General features: G+C 43.2%; 1 protein-coding gene across 14 annotated transcripts in view; it reads left to right on the forward strand.

The window, feature by feature from the left end:
- Positions 1–27,976, forward strand: part of SLCO3A1 (solute carrier organic anion transporter family member 3A1) — a 325,592-nt gene that overhangs the window by 23,035 nt on the left and 274,581 nt on the right. Inside the window, exons 2-3 of one of the 14 annotated variants that reach the window (XM_055364190.2) lie at positions 9,956–10,075; positions 12,378–12,482. The exons of 12 other annotated variants lie outside the window; for them this stretch is intronic. In XM_055364190.2, coding sequence (XP_055220165.1) covers positions 12,477–12,482 — 6 coding nt within the window. In that variant the 5' untranslated portion in view covers positions 9,956–10,075; positions 12,378–12,476. The remainder of the gene's footprint in view (positions 1–9,955; positions 10,076–12,377; positions 12,483–27,976) is intronic. One more of the 14 variants, XM_019011102.4, reaches the window with a different exon arrangement.

A 27,976-nucleotide genomic window follows, 5' to 3' on the forward strand; every position in this document is an offset into this window, starting at 1 on the left:
TCTTTTCTCCCAGCCAGTCCACTGAGTAGGCCTGCTTTTGTTTTGCACAGCACCTCCCAGGTGACCCAGCAGGGAGCCCTGGTGCACTTTTCTCTGCTGTCCAGCATGGATGTGGCCTATGGTAGAGGGACTGCACTGTGGGATCACAGGCCTTTTCTGTATTCACATTGCCTGCCCACACACACTAACCATCACAGCTCATTACAGATATTTGACTTTTGCCAATATGTTTGGGGTCCTGCTGTTTGACCCAAATGGATCTGATTCAAATCCATTGAATGAGAAACCTCAATACCATAAGTTTCTTCTGCATTTTCACAGAAACAGAACACTTTCCTAAAGTCATTCTCTATTATGTGCAACTTATGTGACTTGATTTATTTCTTGATCTTTAAGATAGTTTTTATTGATCTGAGGCATTAAATTGAATTCTGATGTGAAAGAATCTTTTCCCTTATATTTTATGTTGTCTCCTAACCACTTAAGTAGCTGTTTAATCTTTTAATTAAGTTGGTGTGAACCTTCTTCAAACGGTGATGGCTGTTCTCCTTGTATATATTTTAAAATTTTGATATCAGACCTCCCTCTCTAATCTCTCTTAACCTTAAAAATTTTAAGATGTTTGTGTTCTTTGAAGCGACTTTATTCATTCAAGACCTGTTTATTGAGCTTCTGTGACTTGTCAGGCACTCTTCTAGATACTGGGCACCCAGCGTATCAAAACACAAGAAATCGCTATAAAGACGCTTACGTTGTGGTACTTTTGCTCATGACATCACTGCAAGGTTTGATATTCTTCAGAGAGTGGTATGGTGGCCGAATGTAAAAGTCCATTCAAGTCACAGAGGAGAAAATTGAAGTGGATCTGCAGAAACAGAGGCTCCACAGCAGTGAAGAGGAAGGGAGGAAATTTTAGGGAAGGCCTTTGGGAAGGGGAAGGAGGTAACTCCCTTGGCTGGAAGGTCCAGTCAGGTAAGGGAAGGTTTTGAAGGCTAGGCTCAATCTAGTGGGCATAAAGGAGTTATAGGTTTTTGCAAAAAGGGGTGTGGTCTATAGAAGGAGGCGTTTTAGGAAGCTAGTAGCTCAATGAACCTACAAAAAAATCTGAGACTTGTAGTCTGATCTAAGCCTGCAGCCAAAAGTTAGGGAGTCAGGTGTTTGGATGGAGCCACCCTTCCAGCTCTCCATTTACCAGGTGATGGGGCCACACAGGGAGCATCCTGTGGAAGGACTAGACTCTCAGGGCTTTCCTTAGGTGAGGCTGCACCGGAACAGAGAGAACTGTGCTGACAACATGAGGCAAGATCTAGTATCCCAGAAATGAAACCATCATCATGTGGCATCTGAAGTAGGGATTTAGGCCTTTTTTTTTGAGACGGAGTTTTGCTCTTGTCTCCTAAGCTGGAGTGCAGTGGTGCTCAGCTCACTGCAACCTCTGCCTCCCGGGTTCAGGTGCTTCTCCTGCCTCAGCCTCCCGGATAGCTGGGATTACAGGCACGTGCCACCACACCTGGATAATTTTTGTATTTTAGTAGGGACGAAGTTCACCCTGTTGGCCAGGCTGGTCTTCAACCCCTGACCTCAGGTGACCTGCCCACCTCGGCTTCCCAAAGTGCTGGGATTACAGGCGTGAGCCACTGCGCCAGGGCGATTTAGGCCTTTTCAGTGGGCTCCAGGATTGCAGATGTGTTCACTGTCCTTGGTAGTAGCCAAATGCCATCAGAAGAAATTAGCTCATGGACTGTTTGCAGGGCATGGTGTCATCTCATGGTTTTCTAAATATTGGCCCCTACAGCTCAGAGACTAGATGATGGGACACTTGAAGCTTCCGCTCAGTATGCAGACAGTGTTAAGAATGGCATCGTGACAGGGACAGATCAGCATTCCTACCACAGTCTGTTATGTTTTAAAATCAGATTCTCGTTTTATGTCAAACCATCCAGAACTGTCATCTCTTAGCCGTCTTTCTCACAACTCAAAGCGTAGATTTTCATGCCCAGAAAAATTTTCATTCACAGACATCTAAACAATGAAATACTTATAGTAACTGAAAAAGTACCCATGCTTCATCAAAAGGACCTTATGCTTAAAGAGAGAAATGTTGCATTTCATGGAGATTTTATAATTTTTTTCTTACACTTAGGAAATAAGAATTTGGGCTTTTTTTCCTCCTTACCAGTTTTATCCATTTCTCTCTTGTGAATAGTTGCAGTCATTCTTCCTGGCATTGAAGTATTTCTGAAATAGCTCTTCTTATCTAGGCATAATTACAACACATCTATGAAGTACGTGACTCTATTTTGAAAATCAGCCTGTGATCTGCACACTTGCTTCTGAACACACACTTCTACCCACATGCAAATTCTGAAGGGTAAGCACACTGAAGTCGGCAGCCACTTTTCCAAAGGCAATAGAGTAATCGGATAGGCCATGGTTATATAGAATATCTGTTAGCATAAGGGTTCTACTAAAATATTTATTGCTTGACCCTGAGTTGGTGCCTATAAAGCAGGTACGTTTTGCACACCACTTACACTGTGATATGCTTGGTATCTGTCACTTATTTTTTCTGCCTTTTTTTTTTTTTAAAGCCACCATCTGCATTTTCTACTTTGAAGTACATTAGTTACTATGGAAACAGTGATGTCATTGGTGGGGGTGAGGGTTAGTAACATCTACAAGGACAGTATAAAATCATTTTATTTAATGGGTTGAAATTTATATGACACTTGGGAGAAATAATGAGTATGCTTAAGAGAATGGTGTGGGTATACAACCGTAGCACCTATGATGCCTATACATGTAACAAATCAGCATTTGTATGGTTTTTAGGTTGCAACAAAAATATGGCTGAAAACTAAGAAAAATACGAAGGAGAGAAAATGGAAGGTCAGGGCCTTCTTATAATTGTTCTAGCCGCTCAGCACATCATTTTCTGAAGGTGGCCTTCTGGTTAATACAAATATATAGATGTCCCTATATAGATGTAATTTATATCAGCTAATGGTCCAGTTTTCTTCTATAGAGATACTGTCATGGGACAGGTCTTTGGCTTTCTGAATGAAATTTGTGTTCCAGGCAGTAGTGGTTCAATTCTGACATGCAACCAAGCTCTTAACGAGATTCCTGAAGAGGATCCCATGGTCTCCGAAGCTCCAGACAGAGATTTTATGTAAGGACAGTTGTGTGTCGCAGCAGAGATGGCACAGTGAGTCCCAGGGAGGGCCCCTGGATCTCTTTAATAAGATATTCAGGGCTCTGTGCAGAATGTCGGAATGAAGCTGGCTGTGTTCCTCTTTCATTTAGTCTCCTTGGAAAGAAAAAGTGCTCCAGATAGATATGCTCCTCAACCTGCTTGTATGTGTATCCGTCCGTCTGTCTGTCTGTCTGTCTGTCTGTCTGTCTGTCTGTCTGTCTGTCTATCTATCTATCTATCTATCTATCTATCTATCTATCTATCTGTCTATCTATCTATCTATCATCTTGAGATGATGGTAGATTCACATGCAATTGTAAGAAATAATACAGAGTGATCCTGTACACTCTCTACCCAGTCTCCCCCAATAGTAACATATTGCAAAACTGTAGTATAACACCACAATTAGGAAATTGACAGTGATAGGGTCCACCAACAGATTTCCTCAGTTTTACCGGCACTCGTGCTTCTCTCTCTGTGTGTGTGTGTGTGTGTGTGTGTGTGTGTGTGTGTGTGTGTGTGTGTGTAGTTCTTTGCAGTTTCATCACTTGTGTGGATTAATGTGACCACCACCACAATCAGGATATAGAATCTGCTGTACTTTTGTTGCCACAGTCTCTCCTGCTCCCTAACCCCAGGGCACCACTATTCTGTTCTCCATCTCTCTCATGTTGTCATTTTACGAATGTTACTTAAATGGCATCATACAGCATGCAACCTTTTGAGATTGTTTTTTTTTTTTTCCACTAAGCACAAATCCCGTGAGATCCATCCAAGTTGTTGCATATATCAATAATTCATTTCTTTTTATTGCAGAGTGATATTCCCTATTGTGGAGGTACTCCTATTAGTTAACCATTCACCTCTTGATGGCATTTGGGTTGTGCTTATCTATTTAAACAGAAGTATCTGGGAGAGGGCTTTTGGGGTCCTAAAAGCACAGAATCAGGAAGCAGTGTAAAGTGCCCCAGTCTCTGTCTATGGTTCTCTTCTTGGTTTTCAGCAGGGATCCTTCCAGAAGCAGTAAGGCCCAAATTATTTAGAGGGATGGAATTTGGTGGAGAGAGCAGAATGAGCCCAGAGAGCTGGCTAGCCAGGCGATATGTCTCCTTTCAAAATGGGGCTCAGGATGGGGCTTGGGCTGAGGCTCTGTGTGCCCTGAGACCTGCACTCATGTATCTGCATTTCTCTTACAAGAATTGATGGGAGAAGGTACCTTTTCTGCAGAGCCTGTGATCAAAGGAGATGTAATACAAGCAGCTTGGCCACCTTGGTTCCTCCAGCCCTTTTGGGGAAGATCAAAACCTGAACCCTTATTCTAGGACAGGAAGCAGAGGGAATTTTTTCCTTGGTCTTACTGATTGATTTTCATTTTGAAAAGTGTTCCCCCACCTTTTTGTTTTAAATGCTCTGGGATTTTCTAACTGGTCATGTGACAGAATTTAAACACCAAAACTGTTCTCTGAATACCAGCCACAGGTCTGTATTTCTGGTTTGAGGTTGATCGGGAAGTGGCCTGAGCTGACAGACCCAGTGATTTGACATTGCTCTTTCCTTGCATAAAATGCACAATAAAGAAAATTTTTTTTTCTTTATCGTGCAGTTTATGGAACCAGCAGACTAACCCGTCCCCTTCCCTTGTCTTCTGCTATTTAAGCTATTGACCTAAAGAAAGAAAGGGTTTTTAGCCTTGAGATGAAGTTAAAAGCCACTCAGAGAAACTGTTGGATCAGAAGCTTTTAATACCAACAGCTGTCAGTCAGCGAGCCAGTCAGCACGTGGTCTTTCTGTCGGAGCTCAGTGGAGAATGCAAGTCCCCTGTGGTAAATAAGCAACACGCTGAGTCTACCAGGAAGGAAAACACGAACACATACTCCTCTGGCCCAGACTTTAGGAGATGGTTTTCTTAGCACAAGCAGCATGACTTCTTTGCCTGGCAAACTCCTGGTCATCTTTTAACGCTGGAATGTCATGCTTGAGTGAGGTAACCGTGCTCCATCCCTGGCCAGGTCTGGGTCCCCTCTCTTTGGGTGTCTTTTACAATTGACCCTATTATCATGCAAAACCCTTAAGATCAGTGCCTTCAAGTACAAAAGCTTTTCATTGGAGAGTTTGGTTCTAAAGCAGCCAGTGAGACCAATGTTATATGGAGGTGGAATATTACTCAAGGACATTCCCTTAGTTGCCTAGAAGGGAAGCAGTGCATTCCAGGATCAGGCAGTATAAACAGTGCTTACCTCTGAACACTAGGATCACGCTTAGCATGGTAATAGTGAGATCTATGCACAGGAGGGGGCATGTGAGGACTGAAACTCAGTGTGAGGATGGGAAGTTTATGTCTCCCTTCTCAAGCACACACTCAGGATGTGCATTTGCTAAGTGGAATTGTGGACAAACCATTCACATTCCTTAAATGATATATATTGAACCCATGCATTTGCTTCTCTTTGTGTTCATAGCTCCCAGTTTAAGGTTGGACACTTGGTAGCCTTTGGTAAATATTTGCTAAATGAATCAATGAATGATCAAACAGAGGGACATGAAATTTGCTAATACGGTATAGATTTGGGGGCCTCCACCCCCACCCCACCCCCACTATGTATGACTTCTTTTTTTTCCTTGAAATGGAGTTTCACTCTGTCGCCCAGGCCGGAGTGCAGTGGCATGATCTCGGCTCACTGCAACCTCCGCCTCCCGGGTTCAAGCGATTCTCTTGCTTCAGCCTCCCGAGTAGCTGGGACCACAGGCGTGTGCACCGCCACGTCCAGCTAACTTTTTGTATTTTTAGTAGAGACAGGGTTTCACCATGTTGGCCAGGCTGGTCTCGAACTCCTGACCTCAGGTCATCTGCCCATCTCGGCCTTCCAAAGTGCTGAGATTACAGGTGTGAGCCACCGCGTCCGGCCATGACTTCTTAATCCCACTCTGATTTCACTGGATATGTGCGATAAGTATAACCTCATCAAGTTTTCCTTGCAATTAGGTATCACCTGGTGTCCCAAAGAGATGTAATATCACCTTGTTCTTTAAGAAGTTGGTTGGGCTGCTCTATTAATGCCCAGTGAGTAAGGGAATGGCAGATGGGACAGCAGCCACCATGCAAGCCAGGCAGGCCCCATCCACTGTAAACAGAGAGGAGAATGGTGAGGACTTGGGAAGGAGCCATGTGCTCCAGCCATTCAGATTCCAGTCCTCTCTGTCAGCTCCTCTTAATCTCCAGGTTACTCAGATGCTTTGAGGCTGGTGGATAACAAAGTATCCCTCCTTCCCCTTTTTTAACAGCAGGCAGTAAGTGGTCTGGGTTTCACTTACATCAGGTGCCCGGGAATCTTCCTGTGTGAAGTCAGCTTGTTTGGAGAGTGAAGAGAGAAACTTGGTACCGGCACCCTAGAATCCCCTCTTTCTGGTTTGCTTTTTCACTCCATCAGCTGAGGTACCACAGGGGATGCCAGAGACCTGAGGCTTCTTGGTAGAAGCAGTGCCAGTTTGGGATCAGAACGTCCAATCGCTGACTGGTTCTCTTGCTCCGAGGCTGGGGCTCCCCGGGGGGATGTGCCTCGCACTGACTGGCTGGGTCCCTTAACCCTTTGCATTTTCTTCCATGCAGTAGTCTTCCATAGGGAGTTCTACCTCTCAGGTATTTGTAATTATCTTATTTTATGCCATTATATACCCTGAAAGTGGCTGTGGGTTATAAATTCCAAGTTGTGATTTATAACCCTTAATAGTTACTGAGGCAATGCATTTATACATTGTTCATACGCTCATAATTATTTCATGTGTTTTCCTGGGTTGTGCATAGACATTTTGGTTCCAAGTATTTTCTGAAGCAGAACTGTGTTTGTAATATCCTACTTACCAATAGTAGTGTAGCATCCTGACAGTATATCACAGTTGCTACACTCACTTCTGTGGGTCCACACCCCATGCCAGGCACCATGTTACATGCATTTCTTCTGCTGTCCTCTTCATCCTCACACTGAGACGCTTGCAGAAACATCTCACAGAGCAGGCAACTGAAGGGATCCAGTTTCAGACCAAGGTCTGGCCTGATTAGAAAGCTTTATCACCATAGCATCATATGTACAGTCACATTAATGATCCAAATAATGATAATAAGAATCGTGATCATATCTAACACTGTTCTAAGGTTTTCCTATGGATTAACCTTTTGGATCTTTGCAAAACCTTGTGAGATAGGTACACGTATTATCTTCATTTTGTAATGAGGATTCCGAGGTCCTGAGAGTTGGAGAAATTTTCTCCCTGTCACATAGCTTGAAAGTGGCAACACTGGACATCAAAAATGGGCATTCTGCTGGGTGCAATGGCTTAGGCCTGTAATCCAGCATTTTGGGAGGCTGAGGTGGGTGGATCACCTGAGGTTGGGAGTTCAAGACCAGACTGGCCAACATGGGGAAACACCGTCTCTACTAAAAAAAAATACAAAAATTGGCCAGATGTGGTGGGCAGGCCTGTGTTCCCAGCTACTTGGGAGGCTGAAGCAGGAGAATCGCTTGAACCTGGGAGGTGGAAGGTTGCAGTGAGCCGAGATCGCATCACTGCACTCCACCCTGGGCAACAGTGAGATTCTGTCTCAAAAAAAAAAAAAAGGTTGGGGGAGGGGGCATTCTGACTTCAGAGCCTTTTTCTAATATTAAATTATTTTAAAATAAAACTTATTGATTTATTCAGCACAGATTATGTGAATCACTACAATCAAATTATTATGAAATGTCTATTTTCTAGTATTAAATGAGGCTTAAGTGATTTTTCACAATCTGCATTTTCTAGAAAGCTTTGATAATTATATTTCAGTTCTAATTGTGACATTTCTTTTTTTTTTACATCATTGGAATTATTTGTTTGGATTAAGCATTTTTTTGTATGCTTACTCTATGCCAGGCCCCATGCTGCATATTTTCGTGTATTATCTCATTTCATCTTTTTTTTTAAGCTGATTCTTTTAGACCTGAGGCAGCTGAGCATCACGGAAACTAGTCAGTGTCTATCCTAAAAACAGCTGGACCCCTGCTGGCGAGCTCACCTGTATTCTAGGAGCATGGGGTCTGATTCCCTTCCTCAGTGAATCAGGAAAGCTTTCTGGGGAAAGGAGTTGTGTGGATTCTCCAATTCTTGTTCCTTTAGAAGTAAAAAGCCTTTCCGTCCCATATAGGGACACAGAAAGGAGGTGATGGGGGTGGTGCTGAGCCTGCCCGCCTGCTCTGCGTCACCTGGAAGGAGGGTGCGGAAGGAGCAGGGGTCTTGTCTCCCTCTTTGCTCCCTTTGGCGTCACTCTCCAGGCCCAATAACGAAGCCCCACCCCTGGCTGGGCCTTTTCTCACCATCTGCCTTCTCCAGGGCTACCTCCTCAGGGCTCACTCCTTAAAGGCAGGATGCAGTGGCTTCTCCTTGAGTGAGCTCAGATGTCAGGAGCTTCCTAAGCTCCTGTATCAAGAGACAGAGGACATCTGAAGCCAGAATGCCCTTCCCAAAGCTGCCCTAGCTCCTGTGTTTCAGGAAGAAGCCGGGCAGATGCCTCTTTGTTCCAGCAGCCAAACTCCAGCATGTCACAAATCATACATTACAGGAAAAGGGAGCCCTTTGCTGCTGGGCAGTGGGGCCCAAGATCCTCACAGTCTTTTAGGGATGCTTAGAATTGGCCCTTGGTTGGTTTGTAGCATTTATACAATATCAACCCTTAAACTGATGGCCCTTGAACAAGTGCATCATTCTCTGTCCTTGATTTCATTCACAATAGACAGTTTTAGGTAGATCCCTGCTGTGAGCAGACACATACATGCGGTCTGACAATTCAGATCCCTTTGCCCTCCCCTCCCCTATTTTTATGGCTGCTAACAAATCGGTTGGACCTTTCTCTAAAGGCCTCTCTAAAGGCCGGTGATATTTGAGTAGATTTGAAAGAAGTGTGAGATCAAATTATACAGCTATTTGGAACAAGAATGTTTCAGGCAGAGGGACTAGGAAGTGCAAAGGCCCTGGGGTTGAAACATGCTTGATGTGGTCGGGGAGTGGAAAGACCAGTGTGTCTCTAGCAGAGAGGGTGAGAGGGAGGCAGGGGAAGATGAAAGCCGAGAGGTAGGTGGAAGACCAGACCCGGCAGGACACTGTGAGCCACAGGGAGGCAGAGTTGGTCCCTTTTAAATATTGGGGCTGGCAAATCTGACTAGTCCATTTCCCTAGTACTCCTGCTTACCTCTGCATTTTTGCCTTTGATTGTTCCCTTTCTTGAGTGTGTCCTGTGCTTCCTCTTGGTCTCCCTTAATTGTGCAATGGAAAGTAGTAGCAGAGCACAAAAATCCACATTGGAAGCTTAGAGGATTATATCTTTTTCTCACCAGCTAACTCTTACTAATTAGAAATTGACATCAGCACTTGTCTCTCATGCTTCTCTTTTAATTGAGATTTCCTTCAAGTCCTCCTCTTAGGCAAGATCTGCCTCCTATGAGCCCCTGGCCCACTGCACCTGCCTTGGGTCTGGGTGGCTCCTGTTTGTGTCCACATCAGCGTGAGTTGTGTGAAGTCCTCAGCAGTGCTCCATGCCTAGAAGGCCCCAGTGAGCATTGACTTGGACCTGGTGATTTTCCTCTTTACGCTTTGCCCTTCCAAAGAGAGATGGAAGATTCAGCCTCAGCATCAGTGTTGTTTCTACGGTGTGACCGTATTTGATGTGCTTACTGATTCCTAAGTCACCTACTGGCACACAGCACAGATGCATCCAATGTCCTTATCTTTCAGGCTTTGCTTTCAAGACTTCACACCAACTACATCAATCTGAATAATCGAGCTCAACTCCAGACAATAATTCAGGGGTACGATGTGATGGCCCTCTGTTGATTCTCTTTAAAAGTTGTGAATGTGAGTAATCATGGGTATTTAATGAGCTCTGCAAGATGGCAGGTGCTGACAAGTGCCTTATATATTCTGTTTCTAGTCTTGCAATTTGTATATTATCATTCAGAACCCCAGGCTCAGGAGGTTAAAAATTCTGCTTACAGCTGAAGTTGCAGTTGCGTGGGAGACGGAGCAGGAGTTTATTCTCCCCTCTTTGTTTCTGCCTGTGTCTGTATATTGGCCAAGCCCATTTTCAGTGGGAAATCCTTAGTGGCTTTTATGGTGTTTTGTGGGAGGGCACAGGGGACTGACGTGTCAATGCCAGGTGTCATTATCACTGTCAAGTGTCTAATTCAGTGCTGGGTCATGGACAGGTTTAGAAGTGCCTTAGAATTCAGAGTTAATCCAGAGTGGGCCACAGGTTGATGACATTTTGCTTTATTCTTCAATGCTTTCCTTTTCTCTTTAGAATATTGTCATCCCTTTTACCCCTTCCCCCTTCCTCGGCCATTTTCCCCAGAGGGCAGAATGGCTTGAGCTATTTCCTGCCTGAGTTTTGATGTCAAGACCCCTGCCTGCCCAATTCCTGCAACAATGACCCTAAAGCACTAATTTCAGGCCCCTCTTTGCCTGCCTGCCTGCCTGCATGAGACATTGCAGCCGCTAACTCTGCACCCTTGAGGCACCCTCTCCATTCAGTGACATGGTACTGCCTGTGTGCACAGGAGCCCTGCAGCAGCTGACCCAAACAATGCTCATTTTCATTGTGGCATCTTGGCATGGCCTGGCAGCTTTGGCCTTTTAGAACCCAGCTGGTGCCAGGGTTGCTGGCCTGCCCTGCAGAGGTGATTGGCCACTTCATAGTAATAAACAGATTTCAATCCTGGGAACTTCTGAGGCCTGCTGTTCTCTCCCTGTCTTTTATGTGTCTTTTTGATGAAAGATGTTCAAGGTAGCCACATGGTTTAATAAAACCAGGCTGGATGCAACTACCTAGGTTTAAAATATCATTCTGCTAGGCTAGCTGTGTGCCCTTGGACAAATTACTCAACCTCTCTGAACCTCTCCTTCTGTTTCTCCAAATTGAACTTAGTAATACCTACACTACAGTTTGTGCCAGGATTTAATAAGATAGTGTTTGTGAAAAGCACCTTGTTCAGGTCTTACACACTGTATGTGCTGAGTACATAATTAGTTTTCTCAGGCAGAGTCCCAAACAGAAGGAGAAGCCAAATAAACCCCATGATGTGCTGCTTTGTTCTGTGTAGTCATCTGTGTTTGGCAGATTTGAGATTATTTTAAACCAAAGTAAAAGAGCTTTAATTATGCTCTTGTTTGTGGTTTGGTTGGTTGCATTATTAACCGATTTTGGAATACTCCCCGCCCTCTCACTGTTGCAAAGTGAAGGGCTGGCTGGGAGTCAGGAGCTGGAAGTCAATACTTTCTTTGCGGAACTTCCAACTCCCTCTGTCTCAGAGATGGGGTTGGCAGTGTCATCTGAATGGGGTGTGGGTTCAGAGACTGGCCCGTCGAATCAGTGTGGGCTGCCGGCTCTCTTATTACATCCTGAGCATGTGTGTCTTGGGCCCTTACAGATATACTTGCTGTTGCCCTTTGCACTTCATTCACTTAATTTCAGTCATGCAATCCAGTTCTACAGATGACATATGCATAACTATTTGATTTTAACAAGCAGTTAGCTAAAGTGTTTAGTGTGACTCTAGAATTAAACTCCTTGGATTCCAGTCCCTTATACCAGGTTCAGAATAGTCTTAGGCATATGAAATCTCAATTTTTTTTTCTACAGAGTGGCTTAGTGATAGCACTTATCTTGTAGGAGATTAGCAGGATTAACCTGTAAAAGTGCTTAACATACTACCTGCTATGTAATAATTGTTTAATTAAAATTACTTGTATTAATGTTAGCAATAGCTGGCTGGGTACAGTGGCTCATACCTGTAATCTTAGTGCTTTGGAAGACAGAGATGGAAAGATCATTTGAGGCCAGTAGTTAGAGACCAGCTTGGGCAACATAGTGAGACCCCATCTCTACAAAAAAACAAAACAAAACAAAAAAAACACCACCAATTAGCTGGGCACTGTGGCACACACCTGTAACTCTAGCTGCTCAGGAGGCTGGGGTGGGCGGATCGCTTGAGCCCAGGAGCACAAGGTTTCAGGGAGCTATGATCATGCCATTGCAGTCCAGCCTGGGTGACAAGAGTGAGACTGTCTCTGAAAAAAAAAAAGAAAAGAAAAACCAAAAAAGAACCTACAATTATTACTAGCTAACATATAGCTAACATTTGTGTACTTGTTATTACAGAATAAATATATTCCAGCTAAGTGGACGTGGATGGTTTTCTGCATAAACTCTTATTGTTCCTTGACTGATGTCATAACACTGGAGATGCAGGCTCCTTAGATGAATGTAAGTTCTAAAATTGTTGCCAGGAAAGGACTGTGGGTGGTCCTGCTGGACCTGGAGTGCATTTGCAACACTTTATGGGCTTCATAGCACCTGTAAGCCTCTGCTATCTCCCCTAAGGCTGTTACTCATCACTCAGCACTTATCCTAGCCCTTCAATTTCCCTGGGTCTCTGGTCCAGAGCTCACACTGCCTCTTTACATCCCAGGGGTATCTTGACCTTTGGTAGTGGGCGGTAAGATGTGTACATTAGTCTGAGGCTCCGTGCTTTATAAAACACTGGGCTTGCTGGTTCTATGAATTGACTGATCTGGAAGCTCTGTAAGGTAGGCTCATTTCAAATGCAATTGCTGTTCGCTTAGTGTCATATATAGCATAATTATTGCACCTAGAATATGCTTGTATTGTCTGCGTAACTGTAGGGTGGATCTGGTCTTGCTCTCATATAAGAAAAGAGACAGGCCTTGTTCTCTACATGTTCCTTTAGGCAGTTTGCCCAGGCAAATCAACCAGGCCATTAAGGTGAAAGTATGATAGCTGAATTTTGCTCTTTTTCCATAGGTTGTTTGAATGATTTCATTTTGCATCATTCATAACTGTTGTCATTCTGTGATGTCTAGTTCATAAATACCATTCGCCCTGAGTGATTTTCTGTTACATTTAAGACTAACCTACTTTAAGGGAAAGATAGTCTTTCCTAGTCTAGTCTGCGTATCCTAGACCGAGTTATGCAGTCTGGGAAGCTTGCAGCATTAATTTCTTGCTAGAAACAAAATTTGTTTACATGTCCAATATTCTGCATATAGTTGTGTATTTTACTCATTTATGACTATAAATATAGAGGCATATCAACATGTATATTGTGTAAATATGTACACAATTAACATGTGGAATATAGTAGGACTGAGTTTGTGTTTTGCCTTGTGGGCACTCTCAGTAGTTATTTCCCCTCAATATTTTATTATTGAAAAAATTAAGCATAAAACTTGAATTATATAGTTAATACACATATACCCACTGTCATGATTCTGCAATTAACATTTTGCTATATTTGCTATATAATTGTTCATCTCTCCATCACCATACTCATCCATTTTCATCTTCTTGCTGTGGTGGTGGTTGTGTTTTTAAGTAAGTTGCCTGGTCCCTAATCATGACTATGTGCTCAGCTTGCAGGAAACATATATTATATCCTGGGTCTTCCTGAGCCTTTCCTGAACCTCTCTCTTACAGAGACCTTGATACCTACTCATGACTGCCAGAGCCCTCCCAGTGGCCTCACCCAGAGCTCTATCCCCTATGCCTGGCATTGACAATTCTGATTCTTACTGTGCATTTCAAAGCAAGGATGTTCGAGATGTTGTATCTATCATTTTACTTCCTCCCATGAAGTGACTTAACTGGAATTCTGAGAAAATGCTTTCTGATCCCCATCCCTTAGCCCAAGCCAAATAAAGGCTCTGTGTCTTTTAAGGCTCTGATAAATACCAACTCTTAAAGGCAGGTTGATTTAGCCTCTGGTTATTTTCCCCAGAGTTCTCTGGTCTGGGCAGCCTCCCTCACCTTCCAGCCAGCCAATCCAGGTTGACCTTGGAGGAGAAGGAGCTCTCTGCTGGTGTGACTCACTGGTGCCTCACTACTGCCCTGGCCAGACTGCGAGGCTCAGAAGAAAGGAAGACATTGCTGGGTGGGGACTGCCCATTCATTTTTAAGTAAAGGCTTTCTCTCTTATGATAATATCACAATAATTGCCACGTAATGTGTGCATTCTGTCAGAAAATAATGGTGAGCAAGTTAAAACTTGGCCCTTCATGCAATTACAGAGAGAAACCGAGTCAAATACTATTTTATTTAACTCATTAATGAGGGAACCAGTGAGTTGGTAAAGCCAGCTCAAAGAAGCTTTTGAGGAACTTGGTATTTATTGGCATTTTGGAAAAAAAAAAAAAGAGTGATAGAACAGAACCATTTTTAGGTAAGTGTGGGGGAAATTGTGATGGACCATTCAAATCAGCCACAGGTACCATAGCTTCAGGAATATTGCCAGCAGAAAGTGCCCAGAGGTCAGCTCCCTTTAGGACTACCTTGGCTGAAGACAGCCACCTTGTCTGAAGTCAGGCTTTCTTCCAGGGCAGCCTGCACCCAATGTCTGATCCATGAGCAGATAAAAAGACCAATTCTCTTACCACTGCTTGAATCTCTTGAAGGTCACTTATCCTGTATTCAGAACTTCCCATAGGGTCAGCTAAGCCTTCTGTTGCAACTGCATCCCATCCCCAATTCTCACTCTACCCAGACCTGCTTCTTTTCCTCCCTCTTACGTAGGGGTTCTAGGTTAGCCCCTAGAGTACCCTTGCATAAACTTGAGGCCCACTAGTGTTAATTCCAGGGTCAGCTTCATGGGAAATTCAATCTCTACAGATACAAAATTAGTGAATGTCTTACAGGGTAATGTTTCTTTGACTTTGGGGTTTATCTTTTCTACTGTACAGCAGTCTGTAAGTTAACACGCAGCTTCACAGTGTTCGTGCCCTTAATATATAGTAAATAGGAAAATCAAACCCAGGTGTATTCCTCTGCATCAGGGTTTGGGAAACTTACCATGTAAAGAGCTGTATAGTAAATATTTCAGGCTTTGCAGGCCATGCTGTCTCTATTGCTTTCTCACAACTCAACTCTGCTATAGCCGTGATGGCTACACAAATGGGCATGGCTGTGTTCCAGAGACACTCTACTTAATGCAGACAGGTGGTGAATGGGATTTGGCCTTGGGCCATAGTATGTGGACCCCTGTCCTAGATAAATAAGTAATCCTGGATTGGTCTATTAATGTTCCAGTATGACATTGAAAGGACAGGCTGCCCCCTCCCCCCAGCTTTGCCCTTTTGACACTTGTAGAATATGATGTGTAATCTCCCAACAGCCTACAAAGTGCTGATATTACCACTTTGCAAATGAGGAAACAGGCTCAGGAAAGGTCTGTCTTTACTACTTAAGAAGATGATGGTTCTTCAATTGAACCTGGTAGATCTAACCCTGAGGCCCACTCTGTCCCCACTCGTATCGTCCTACCTTCCTCGTTCATGGGATGCATTGGAGCAGTGTTTTTCATCACTATTTGGAGAAAAGCGCTCAACAAACAGAGCTGGCTGCAGATTCATAGAAGAAAGAGGTATGTGAAGAGTCCCTGCCAAGGCCATGTCCCCTGGAATTGTCCCAGAATAGGCAGATTTACCTGTGAACAAGGTGACTGGAATGGAGGTAGGACTTATCCTCTGGCTCCAGAGGAATTTCCCAGCCTGGTTAGTATTTTCCTGACCTGCATTTGTGACGTGAGTAGGAGGTAAGAACAGCTTATTGTCCATAAAGGCATCCTGGCATGGAGTGGAGCTCTTATCTCAGCTGTGCCACACACTGACTGTGCCACACACTGACTGTGCCAAGCAAGCTCCTTGGTCAGCCTGAGACTCGGTTATCACAGCTAAGAAATGTGGAGGATCTTCCGTCTTACTCAGCTCTCTTTATAAATGTCCTTTAACACGGGGCCTAGATTCCAGTTCTGACTCCGTATCTCACCAGCTGCGTGACTACTCCCCAGTAAGTTTCTGAAATCTCTCTGTGCTGAAATTTCCTTGTACGTAAAATGGGGATAATAATAGTATTCCTTTAACATAGCTAATATAACAATAAAATGAATTAATATCTGTTAAGCTGTTAGAACAATAATCTGGTGCATAGCAGGTGCTATGACAATGTTTTGTTACTGTTATTTTTAGCACTTAGTATGATACTTGGCTAGTAACAGGTGCTGAATAAGGATTCTTCAATGCATAAATGAGCCACATAACAAATAAGCCTTAGAATAATTTCTAGAACTCAAATAGAGCTTTCTGCATTATGGGAAGATGCCTTATCTCTGCTCTTCTGCAAGGTAGGCACTAACTAGCCACATGTAGCTGATGAATACTTGACATATGGGTAGTATGATTAAAGAGCTGCATTTTACATTTTATTTCATTTTAATTAATTTAAACTTAGCCACATGTGGCCAGTGGCTGTCCTGTTGGACAGCCCTGTTCCAGTGGTCTCAGAGGTTGAGATTCACTTGGTCTGTGTCATAGTTGGTTTGGACTGCTGTAACACGATACCATAAACTGGGTGGCTTAGAAACAACAAACATTTATTTCTCATAGTTATGAAGGCTGGAAAGTCCAAGATCAAAGTACTGGCTGATCTGGTATCTGGTAAGGGCCTGCTTTCTGGTTGATAGATGGCACCTTCTCATTGTGTCCTCACCAGGCCAAAGGGCGTGGCAACTCTTTGGGGCCTCTGTTATAAGGGCACTAATCCCATTCATGAGGGCCTCACCCTCATGACTTAATCACCTCCCAAAGGCTTCACCTCCTAATACTATCACATTGGTGGTTAGGTTTCAATATATGAACATTTTTAAAAGGACACAAACATTCAGACCATACAGTCTATTATCAGCATTTCTCAAACATCCGTGGGTGGTTAACATGCAGCCAGAATTGAGAACAGAGTTAGAACTTCTAGGCCAGTACTTTTTCTTCTATTTATCCATCTATCCATCTATTTGACAAATGTGTGTTAAGTTCCTGTTATACATCAGTTACTCTTCTAGGAACTAGCAATCAGCAAAGATAAAGTCTTGGCTTTCAAAGAACTTGTATGCAGGTAGGGAACAGATGATTGAAAAGCACACAGTGCACAGGACACTTCTGGACAAGGTACTTGAATGCCAGGAGGACCAAAAGTGTGTTGCCATAGCCACTGGATTGGAAGCGAAGGTGGTGCTGATCAAAGGAAGTCTTTCTCAGGAGGGGACGTTTGAGCTAAGACCTGCCTAGGGAGAAATCAGCCTTGTCATGATCTGGGATAAGAGTGTTCCAGGCAGATGCAGTAGCACATTGTCTCAAGTTGAGGATGGGTTTGATCTGTTTGCAGAACAGCAAGCCAACTGGTGTGGTTTGAATGGTAAACATATGGGTTGGTGGTAGGAAATGAGGTTGGAGAGGAGGGCAGGGGTGGGGGGTTTTACAGCATCTTGCAGGCCAGGAGGGTCCGGAGTTAGGATTTTATTCCAGGCCCATGGGGAGCCATTGGAAAATACTGAGTAACTTGCCATGATGTGACTTTGGTACTCAAAATATCTAATTGCCATGCAGTGTGCATGGACAATGGGGAAAGGCATGGCAGGTGTGGTGGTATCTCAGGTGAGGGGATGATGGTCGCCAGGTCATAGGTGGTGGCAGTGGAGACAGAGGAGTGGACAGATTGGAATCTGCCAAGGTAGGGCCAAGTGATGGGTGGATTAGATGTGTGAAGGCAGCAGAGGCAATGGAGGAGGGTCCCCAGCACTGTGTTGCCATGGAGTGGACCCGTGTAGCCCGAGGCAGCATTTTTGACTTGAATGTTCATATGTACCACTGGGGATCTTGGTAAAATGTAGAATTTGACTCTGTGGGTCTGGGGCAGGGTCTGAGATTTTTGAATTTCTAAAAGGCTCTCTGGTGATGTCAGCTACTCCTGCTGGAGCCCCACTTGACCGAGCAAGGGCTTACTCACCCTCACCCTGCACATGCTTCTGCCACACAGAGGCACAGAACAGTGAACCCCCCGGAGGGACAGGGAGTGCGTAGAAGCAGGTTGTAGCTCGCCTGCAAGAACTCTCAAGAAGCAAGGTTGAGTCTGTTGTTCCTAATCCATACCTGCATCCTGGACTTGTGGCTGTGAGTCTCCAGAGACTCAAGGCATTTGCTTTGTGAGGACACAGAAGTCCCTGCTTTTTTGTTTGTCCTTTGGGAACAGAGTTCCTGGGCAATTATTTCACAGCCTGTAGCAGTGTAGGTACATCTCTTCAAGTCCAATCTTTAGAACTGCTTTGAGGGGATGTATTTTACATGAAAAAGACGCCTTTAAAGCAAAATGAGCTGTGGGTGTGAAGGCAGTGTGACTCCCTGTGTGTAAGAACCCTGTGCTAGTAACACAATGCATTTTCTTGGTGTCTGGGAGAAATGAGACTTTATCACTAGAGATATTAATAATATGATGATCAGTTTCAGCAGAAAGGAAGTTTAACTCCAAAGTGGTTCCTCTAGCTGTGGGTTCATTTCTTCATGAAACAATGAACCAGGAAAGGAAGTGTCAAGTAGTTTAATGTGATGCATATTTGTTGCTATACCAGGCCATAGGATTTAGGGCTGTTTTAAAAGGAGTGTATTTCTTGTGTAGAAGGGGCTAGCTCAACCATAGTGGTCATCCAGGGCTTGCATACAATGTTTTATTGACGCAGGACTTCATATGGAAGCTTTTTGTAAATGAAACTAGCATTTGATTACTGGGAGAAAATTACTGTGACTAGCCATCTGGTTTCCCATCCAATACTGTTGATTCATAGTGCTTCTAGTAGTTCTTAAAAATCTGTCTCATTTCATATAATATGAGATATTGAAGCTATTTTCTTGACTTCCTCCAGCCTAAACACTTAGGGTTATTGCACCAAGCGTGCACTCTAGCTTTCTTCTATCTAATCTTTTGAGTTGCCAAGTGCCATGGCATTTATCGTTACAGGTTATTAAATTATGTGGTGTTTTCCATTTTTATTACGTTCTTCACTTCTAATAAATGCAAATCTTCTCTTCAGAGCCCACACAGATTTTTCAAAACTAGGCAGTGTCAAGGACAACGAACTGTGTAGACCCAGCCTTAATCAAAACTACCAGTATCCTTTCTTGTCTTCCAGTAGGAAGCTATACAGTTAAAAGCACTCAACCTGTTTGTCATTTTGCTCCTCTAAAGAAGCCTAAATCTTCAGTTCTCAATGTTTGTGTCTCCTATTTGTTTCTCTTCCATTTCCGCAGTTATAGCTAACTCCAGAGATAAAACAGGCATGGTTTAAGAGTCCTTAATGAAATATCTGCAGTTCATAATATGGTTGTAGAATTAAAGCAGGGCCTTTTCCTGTGTTGGAAGAAATGCTCCCGGCATAAGCATATGCACCTCTCTATCCTCTAACTCTGGAAACCAGCATGTTACATCCTGGATGAGGACTCAGAGTGATGGCCCCATCACAAAGCTGAAAAAACTTTTCTTTATCTGCCAAAAAAATAAAAGTCAGATCCGTGGTGCAGTCATGATTGCTTCTCTGAGGTAGGACTCCAGGTAGAAATGACACTTGGAGGTTGATAGGTTTGGTTGTGTCCCCACCCAAATCTCATCTTGAATTGTAGCTCCATAATCCCCAGATGTTGTGGGAGGGACCCAGTGGGAGGTAATTGACTCATGGGGGTGGGTTTTCCGGTGCTGTTCTCGTGATAGTGAATAAGTCTCATGAGATCTGATGGTTTTATAAAGGGCAAATCTCCTGTGCACGCTGTCTTGCCTGCTGCCATGTAAGACATGCCTTTGCTTCTCTGCCACCTTCCACCATGATTGTGAGGCCTCCCCAGCCATGTGGAACTGTGAGTCCATTAAACCTCTTTTTCTTTACGAATTGCCCAGTCTCAGGTATGTCTTTATTAGCAGTGTGAGAACAGACTAATACAGAGGTGCTTTTTCTGGAGGGACACTGATTGGTGTGAATAAAGGTGAGTCTTATGTAAGATGTTTATCATCAGGACATGCTGTATCTTGTAAGAAAATAATCCAAATGATACTTAGAAAATGTCTCATTGATACCAGCCTTGATGCTGAGGAGAGGTATTGTGGGCTTTTAGGAGCCAGACAGTCCTGGGTGAAACCTGTCTCTGCCACTTGTAGCTCTGTGATTTTAGGAACGATATGTAACTTTTGTGATCTTTAGTTGCCTCTGGAAAATGGAGATGATAATGCCATTTTAGCAGCTGGAAAGTTGTGAGAAATCAAAGTAACCATAAGATAAGTTCCTACCACACTATTTGCCATTGTCTATACAATTGTTGCTTTTAAAATAAAGACAGGCTGGATGCGGTGGTGCACGCCTGTAATCCGAGTACTTTGAGAGGCGGAGGTGGGCAGATCAGGAGTTCAAGACCAGCCTGGCCAACATGGTGAAACCCCATCTCTACTAAAAATTAGCTGGGCATGGTGGCGGGCACCTATAATCCCAGCTACTCAGGAGGCTGAGGCACGAGAATTGCTTGAACCCAGGAGGCAGAAGTTGCAGTGAGCCAAGATTGTGCCACTGCACTCCAGCCTGGGCAATGGAGCGAGACTCTGTCTAAAAACAAACAAACCAACCAACCCCCAAAACATATAAAGCTAGATGTTCCAACTAATGTCCTATCCTGGTTTTTAACTTTCTTTGGATCAAAATAGAAAAGTCAACAGGCTTCTTCTGATTTCTGACAGTTTCTTTTGTGCTGGTGCCTTTGACTATCTCAAAACGTGGCTGCAGGTGTTTTCCCTAGCTGATGAAATGCTGGGACTGTCCTCTTGGTAAAGTTAGTCTCCCTGGACAGTGGCGGCGGAGTGGATTGGTGTGCTCCCATGTGCTAGGCTGAGTCTACCCTGCAGCGTGGGCTCCAGCAGCAGTGTGTTAAGGGCAGTGTTGGAACAGACTGTTCTCTCTGTTTTCTGACCTGCCCAGGCATCCTGCAATGGATGACGTGTGAGCATGAGGATGGGTGCGGGAGGCGAAAGGCAGCTGAAACTGCAGGGCAGAGCCAGGCGAAGTTGAGAACAAGAAGGAATCGCTGCTCTACACACACGGGGTTTTTAAATTAGAAAAATATCATGAGATGCAGAAAGCAGGTGCTCATGGTTTGTTTCTGTTGTTCTTGGCTTGCATTAAGGTGCCTCTCTCGACACATTTTCTAAATGTGAAGTTGGAGCTAGTGTGACCCAGTTAACATTATAGGGCTCTATTATTTCTGGGGATGCATCTGGTGACCATCCATCACGTACCAAACACGTGCCTAAGAACAGAGCCATGTCTCTGCGTCACTGGTGCACACAGCAACATGCTCTAAGCTTGTCGATCCCCAGTTAGGCAATAACCACTTTCTCACTGAGGTTAAGAAGGCCTTGTCCTGTAACTGGAGAGACAATGCCTCTATTCTAGACACTTGAGATCACAGTCTTTCCAGAGAGTGCATTTCCTTTTACATTTGCTAATATTTCTAATACTGTATTAGACTTGCTTGTCTATGCAATTTCCCCAAACAATGTGTCTCTCTTGGCTTTCAGCTTTTATTAGACACAAACATCTCATTTCTGTAATTGTTCTCCTGTCAGGCCTGGCTCCATTATTATCTGGCCTCCAGAGCAATTTGAGTCTCTTCTGGAGGGCTGAGAAGGCTGCACTCCCTTCCTCATTTCCAGTGGATCTGGGAAAACTCAGCTAAAGGAATTTAACATTTCGATCCACAAGATACTAACATCATCCTCAGTGGGTTGACATCTTCTTCTTCCCTTAACTGTGAGACTCCAGAGCATGCGTTTTCGATGGAGTTGATATCACTTCTAGTGGAGGGAAAATTACTTCTGGGTGGGGGAGGGAGGCAAAAACTTACTCTTTTTATGTATAAAGCAAAATATACATATTATGAACATATAGAGAGATTTACATTTTATTGGTAGTATTAAAATTTCATGGGGGGACAATTAGGAAGAAATGTCTAAAAAGGTTCTTGGAGGTGATAATGAAGAGAGGTTAAAAAACTGCTGAGAATTTTATTCTTCGTGGCTCCTATCACCCAGTCACAACAAATAATGCGTAAAACGAAACTCTTTAGTTCTCTCTTTGGGGTGAAGAGTGGCCAAGTGCCATACGGGAAGGAGGGAAGGGCTGGTGTGTTCCCAAGTGAAGAGCAATTCAAAACTCCTTGGAGAAAGTCATCAATGAGGTTTAAACAGCATTGGAATCTCCCAGAGGGTTTCAACATACCAACTCCTGGGTTCTGCAAATGTACCCCAGAAACATTCTGGAACTCTGGACAGCACTTGAGTGATTCCTAAATATCCAGGCCAACACAATGTCTGTAACCTCTGATGTAGAACAGGGAGAGAGAGTGACTTAGAAGGGAAGCTAGTTCAGTGTGGGGGGGATGGGGCTATTTTGCAGGCATTTCCCTAACTAGCTCCCTTCACCTCTGTGCTTTGGTAAACTAGACAGTACCAACTGTCCCCCTGCCTTTTCCACTTTGATGCATTTGCTTATTGAGTGGTCTCTACTTGGAGTTCCCTTTCTTTTATCATAACCTAACAACACTCTATTTACTCTATAAGATGTATGTAGTTCCAACGTGACTCCTCTTGCAGGAAGCTTTTTGTGAACCTCTCCCAGTTCTGCCCCATTTTTTCATTGCATTTACCACATTCCACCTTACATTTTGATCATTTCTGTGCATTGTCTTTTTTCCATTTTATTGGGGTATAATTTATATACCATAAAATCCGTCCATGCTAAGTATACAAGTCAATGATTCTTAACAAATTCATAAAGTTATGCAGTCATCACCACACTCAGTTTTAAAACATTCCATCCTTCCAAAAAGTTGCTGATGCCCAGTTGTGGTAAGTTCCTGCCCCATCTCCATCTTCCAAACAACCTACTTTCTTTCTCTATAGCTTTCCATTTTCTGGACATTTCATACAAACAGAATCATGCAATATATATAGTCTTTCACATTTGGCTTCTTTCAATTAGCATATCTTTTTTGAGGTTAATCTACATCATAGCATGTATTAATAGTTTGTTCCATTTCATTGCCACTACTATTCATTGGTATTGGAATTTAGTAGATACTGTATTTATCAGATTGTGTTGGTGTTATATTTTTGGTTATATCACATTTTGTTTCTCTGTTAACCATTCATGGATGTTTGAGTTGTTCCCAATGTGATGTTATTATGAATAATTTTATTTGCTGTCAATATAAATGTATGTTTTTAATTCTCTTAGGTAGATACCTGGGAGTAGAATTACTGGGTCATGTGGTAAATTTATGCTTAACTTTTTAAGAAGCTGTTCAACTGCTTTTCAAAGTGGCTATAACCATTTTATCTTTTATGTTCCCACTAACAGTATCTGAGTGTTCCAGTTTCCTCAGATGGACGTGAATACTTTGTATTGTCTGTTTGTTTGTTTGTTTTTGTTTTTTGAGATGGAGTCTTGCTCTGTCACCCAGGCTGGAGTGCAGTGGTGTGATCTCAGCTCACTGCAACCTCCACTTCCTGGGTTCAAGCGATTCTCCTGCCTCAGCCTCCCAAGTAGCTGGGATTACAGGTGCATGCCACTATGCCCGGCTAATTTTTGTATTTTCAGTAGAGACGGGTTTTACCATGTTGGCCAGGCTGGTCTCAAACTGCTGACCTCAGGTGATCCGCCCACCTTGGCCTCCCAAAGTGCTGGGATTACAGATGTGAGCCACCGTGCCTGGCCTGTTTGTATTTTTCATTATACACATTCTACTGGGTGGGTAGTGGTATCTCATTGTGACATTTTATCTGCATTTCCCTAAAGACTAATAATGCTAAGCATCTTTTCAAATGCTTATTAGACATTTGTATATCTTCCTTGGTGAAATATCTACTCAAATTACTTGCCTATTTTAAATTGAGTTGTTTGTCATTTTACTGTTGATTTGTAAGGTTGGTAGGTAGTTTTGTTCAAATCATCTTTATCCTTACTGATTTTCTGTCTCATTGTTTTATCAATTATTGAGAGGGATATTAACTTCTCCAAATATTATTGTTGCATTGTTTATTTCTCCTTTCATTTTGTCAATTTTTACTTCATGTATTATGGGGCTCTATTCTTAGGTTGATGTAGTTGCATTTACACCTGCCATTTTGTGATTTGTTTTATGTCTCATCTTTTTTTTGTTCCTTCGTTTCTTCTTTATTGTACTCTTTTGTGTTAATATTTTCTCATGTTTCATTTCAATTCCTTTCCCCCATGTTTTGAATTAATTTCTTAGTGATTGCATGTATAATATGTGTCTTAAGTTATCACAGTGTACTTCAGATCAGTACTAAAATTCTCTAGAACATGGAAACTTTCCTCCAGTATAGCTCCATTTCATCCCCCTCCTTTGTAGTTTTGTTGTCAAACATATTACATCTATATCTTATAAATGAAGTGTTATGGTTCTATGCAGTCTAATGCCTTTTAAAGAAGTTAAGAGAAGAAGAAAAATACATTTATATAGCTTTTTGTATTTACTTACTTATTTAACTTTTCTGGTGTTCTTTATTAATGTATATCTTAGTGTATATTTGAGTTACTATATGGTATCATTTCCTTTCCATCTGAAGGAATTCCTTTATTATTTTTGCAAGGAAGATTTGCTAGCAGTGAATCCCCCAAGTCTCTGTTTATCTAGGAATACCTTTATTTTGCCTTCATTTTCAAATGAAAGCTTTGCCGGATATAGAATTCTTGGTTGACAGTTTGTTTTCTTTCAGAACTTTAAATACATTGTTTCTAATGAAAAGTCAGCTCTTAATCTTATTGAGGACCCTGGGTATGTGATGAGTTGCCATCACCCTGGGTATGTGATGAGTTGCCATCTTTTCTTGCTGCTTTCACAATTTTCTGTGGGTCTTTGCCTTTTAACAAACTATAATGTGTCTAGGCGGGGATCTTTTTGTGTTTGTTCTTTGGGGTTCTTTGAGCTTGTTGGACCTGTAGATTCTTGTATTTCACTACATTTTGGATGTTTGGGCCATTATTTCTTCAATTTTTTTTCTGCCTCTTTCTCTTTTTTCTTTATGGGACTCTATTGCATGTATATTGGTATGCTCGGTGGTGTCCTAAAGGTCTCTGAGGCTCTGCTCATTTTTCTTCTCTGTGGTTCAGATTGCATAATTCCTAGTGATTATTTTCCAAGTTTACTGATTTACTGATTCTTTCTTCTGACATCTCATATCTGATATCAAGCTCCTTTTGTGAATTTTTTGTTTCATTTATTATACTTTTCAACTCTAGAATTTCCATTTGGTTCCTTTTTTTTTAAGAAAAATAATTTCTGTATCTCTTTTTTTAAGAGACAAGAGTCTCACTGTGTCACCCAGGCTGTAGTGCAGTGACATGATCATATTTCACTGAAACCTCAAACTCCTAGGCTCAAGTGATTGTCCCACCCCAGCCTCCTGAGCAGCTAGGGCTCTCTCCATTGTGTGCTCATGGCTTTCTGGTCAACCAGAGATAATGGGGAGAGCTTAAGGATCCCTATGGCTGATCCCTGTCTTCCGTTTAAAATTTTGTTTAGTTTGCCAGTCTTTTGCTTGCCCCAACCAGGACTACTGGTTGCAGCCTCAGGGTAGCTGAGGGGGATTTCCTTGTTTATTTGCAATCAATATTGCTTTCCCTACTGACAGTGTCACTAAGTGTGGTGTTTTTCACATCACACTCCAAAGTGAACTCCCTCCAAAAGTGGGGTTGCTGGTATGCATGGCCAGCCCTGCCTGCCACTGTTGTGCCAACCTACATGGGAGTAGGAGGGAGGGCAAGAACCAGATTCCCACTGATCTACCCAGAAGTTTTAAATGAATTAATGCTCCTCAGTTTGTTGTATGTTTTGTCCAGAGTCTTGAAATGGTTGTTTTTGACAGTTTTATCATTGTTTTTGAGAGGATTTGCCAGGCTTCTCACACTGCCATTCTAGCCCCATTGTCTTTTTCCTTCTTCTAGAGAGGAAAACTCATGGAGCAGATAAAGTATGGACTCTGGCACCAGATTGCCTGGGCTTGAATCCTGACCCTGCCATTTGCAAGCTGCAAGACCTTGGGCAAATTACTAGACCTTGGACAAATGACTTAACTTTTGTGCTTCTGTATCTTCATCTGCAAATTGGAAATAATAATAGTACTTATGTAACAAGGTTGTTGTAAGAATGAAATGGATTCATCTACATAGTGATAGCAGCGGTGCTTGTTACTGCAAATGCAATATGTTAGCTCTTTTTCTTGGTGCAGCAAGAGCAGGGACTGTATCTTACTTGGCACTTTAAACCTTGCCCCACCATCCTTGGTCTGGTGGCTTGCATATAGTCAGCTCATTGGATTCTCAGATCATCTTTCTTAAGTGATGCTTGACATACGGAGGAAATGAGGACAGCTCTCAGAGTAACTGAAGATGCGAGGAGGAGGGACTGCAGGGGACCTGAGGAACAGATGGCCTGGTGCCTCGTTGAGGCCAAAGGTTGGTCAGTGTGTTTTCGCTCCTAGCTCTAGGAACTGCCCAAATTGCCTGGTGCTGCTCAGATGCCATTGAATTTGAGATGAGGTCTGTACACTTGCATTTCCAATCCAAGAAGTTAATTAGCACAATTGCCACCATTTCAGAAGCTCTCTTGTTTCGGGCACTTCAGGAATGGACAGGACAATGTGGCGAGGATGCTGATTTTTAGGTATTTTTGCAAAAGGGAGTGGTTGTAGGGGAGCTGTGGGAGAGCAGGGGGTCTTATGGTGTGTACTCACCAACCTCAGCTGTTTCTCACCCACACAGAGCCATCGAGCAAATGAGAGATTGGTGCCTCTTCCTCCAGTGGACACAGCTAGGGTGAACAAAGTATGGGATGCCTTTGTGGAGGGAGGCATATGTCCTACGCAGCTGTATGCAGTGATTCTGGCTTAGCCACCACGTGTCCAGCTCTGTGCTCAGGAGCAGGGCAGCATGGCCATAAGATGGTAGCCATAGATGTGAAATCTGCTTACATGGGTTTGACTGAGGTGTACCCAGCAAATGGGGACTTTCTTATGATTCTGAACAGAAGGACTGAAGGAGGATGGCAGTGACAAGAAAGGTGATTGTTGAATTTAAGTTGTTGTTGTACATGGATGAGGATCGGTTGTGCTTGTGGAGAGGGTAGGGGTGGAGCCAGTGGAGAGGGTGAGAGTGAAGAGGAGGAAACAGGACACAGTGATGGAGAAAGGTCTTCAGGAGATGGGAAGGAGTGGGTTGGGTAGAGGGATCTGTGTTCAGCAGGAGGGAGGGCCACGCTTTTCCTGGGTGGAGGTGAGGTGCCCCACAGCACATGCCCTCACTTCCCCTTCCTCTGAAGAGGGTCCCACGTTTAGCTTCAGCAGGAAGAGGCACTGCTGTTACATCATGCACGGATGTTAACCTCTCTACTCCTTTGGTCAATTACAGGTACACTTTTTGGTATTTATTTGGGTACTTATCAGTATAGCATTTTTAGCACCTTGACCAGATACTGTGCATCCAACAAGTAGGAAACTGTTTTACTCCTGGGGGAGTGAGACCAAGTAGTGATATGTCTACTTTTCTCCTAACACTGGGGGAGTAGAATTAAACTGGGCGTCAGGTGTGCCATTTGCATGTGCGTGATCCATTGCAAATTGCTTCATTCCTCTGGGCTTCCGGTTCCTCCTAGTAGACTGCAAGGAATGGACTAGATCATATCAACATCCAATTAGCAGTTAATATCCGTTGGTCCTGTGATCAGTCACTGTGTGTCTCAGATGAAGCCAGTGAGGGTGTTTTGTGCCTGAGATACACTAAAATAGGAGTAGAAGGACACACAGGT

This window comes from Gorilla gorilla, chromosome 16 (assembly GCF_029281585.2).
Source record: "Gorilla gorilla gorilla isolate KB3781 chromosome 16, NHGRI_mGorGor1-v2.1_pri, whole genome shotgun sequence".
In the NCBI taxonomy this organism is placed as follows: Eukaryota; Metazoa; Chordata; class Mammalia; order Primates; family Hominidae; genus Gorilla; species Gorilla gorilla.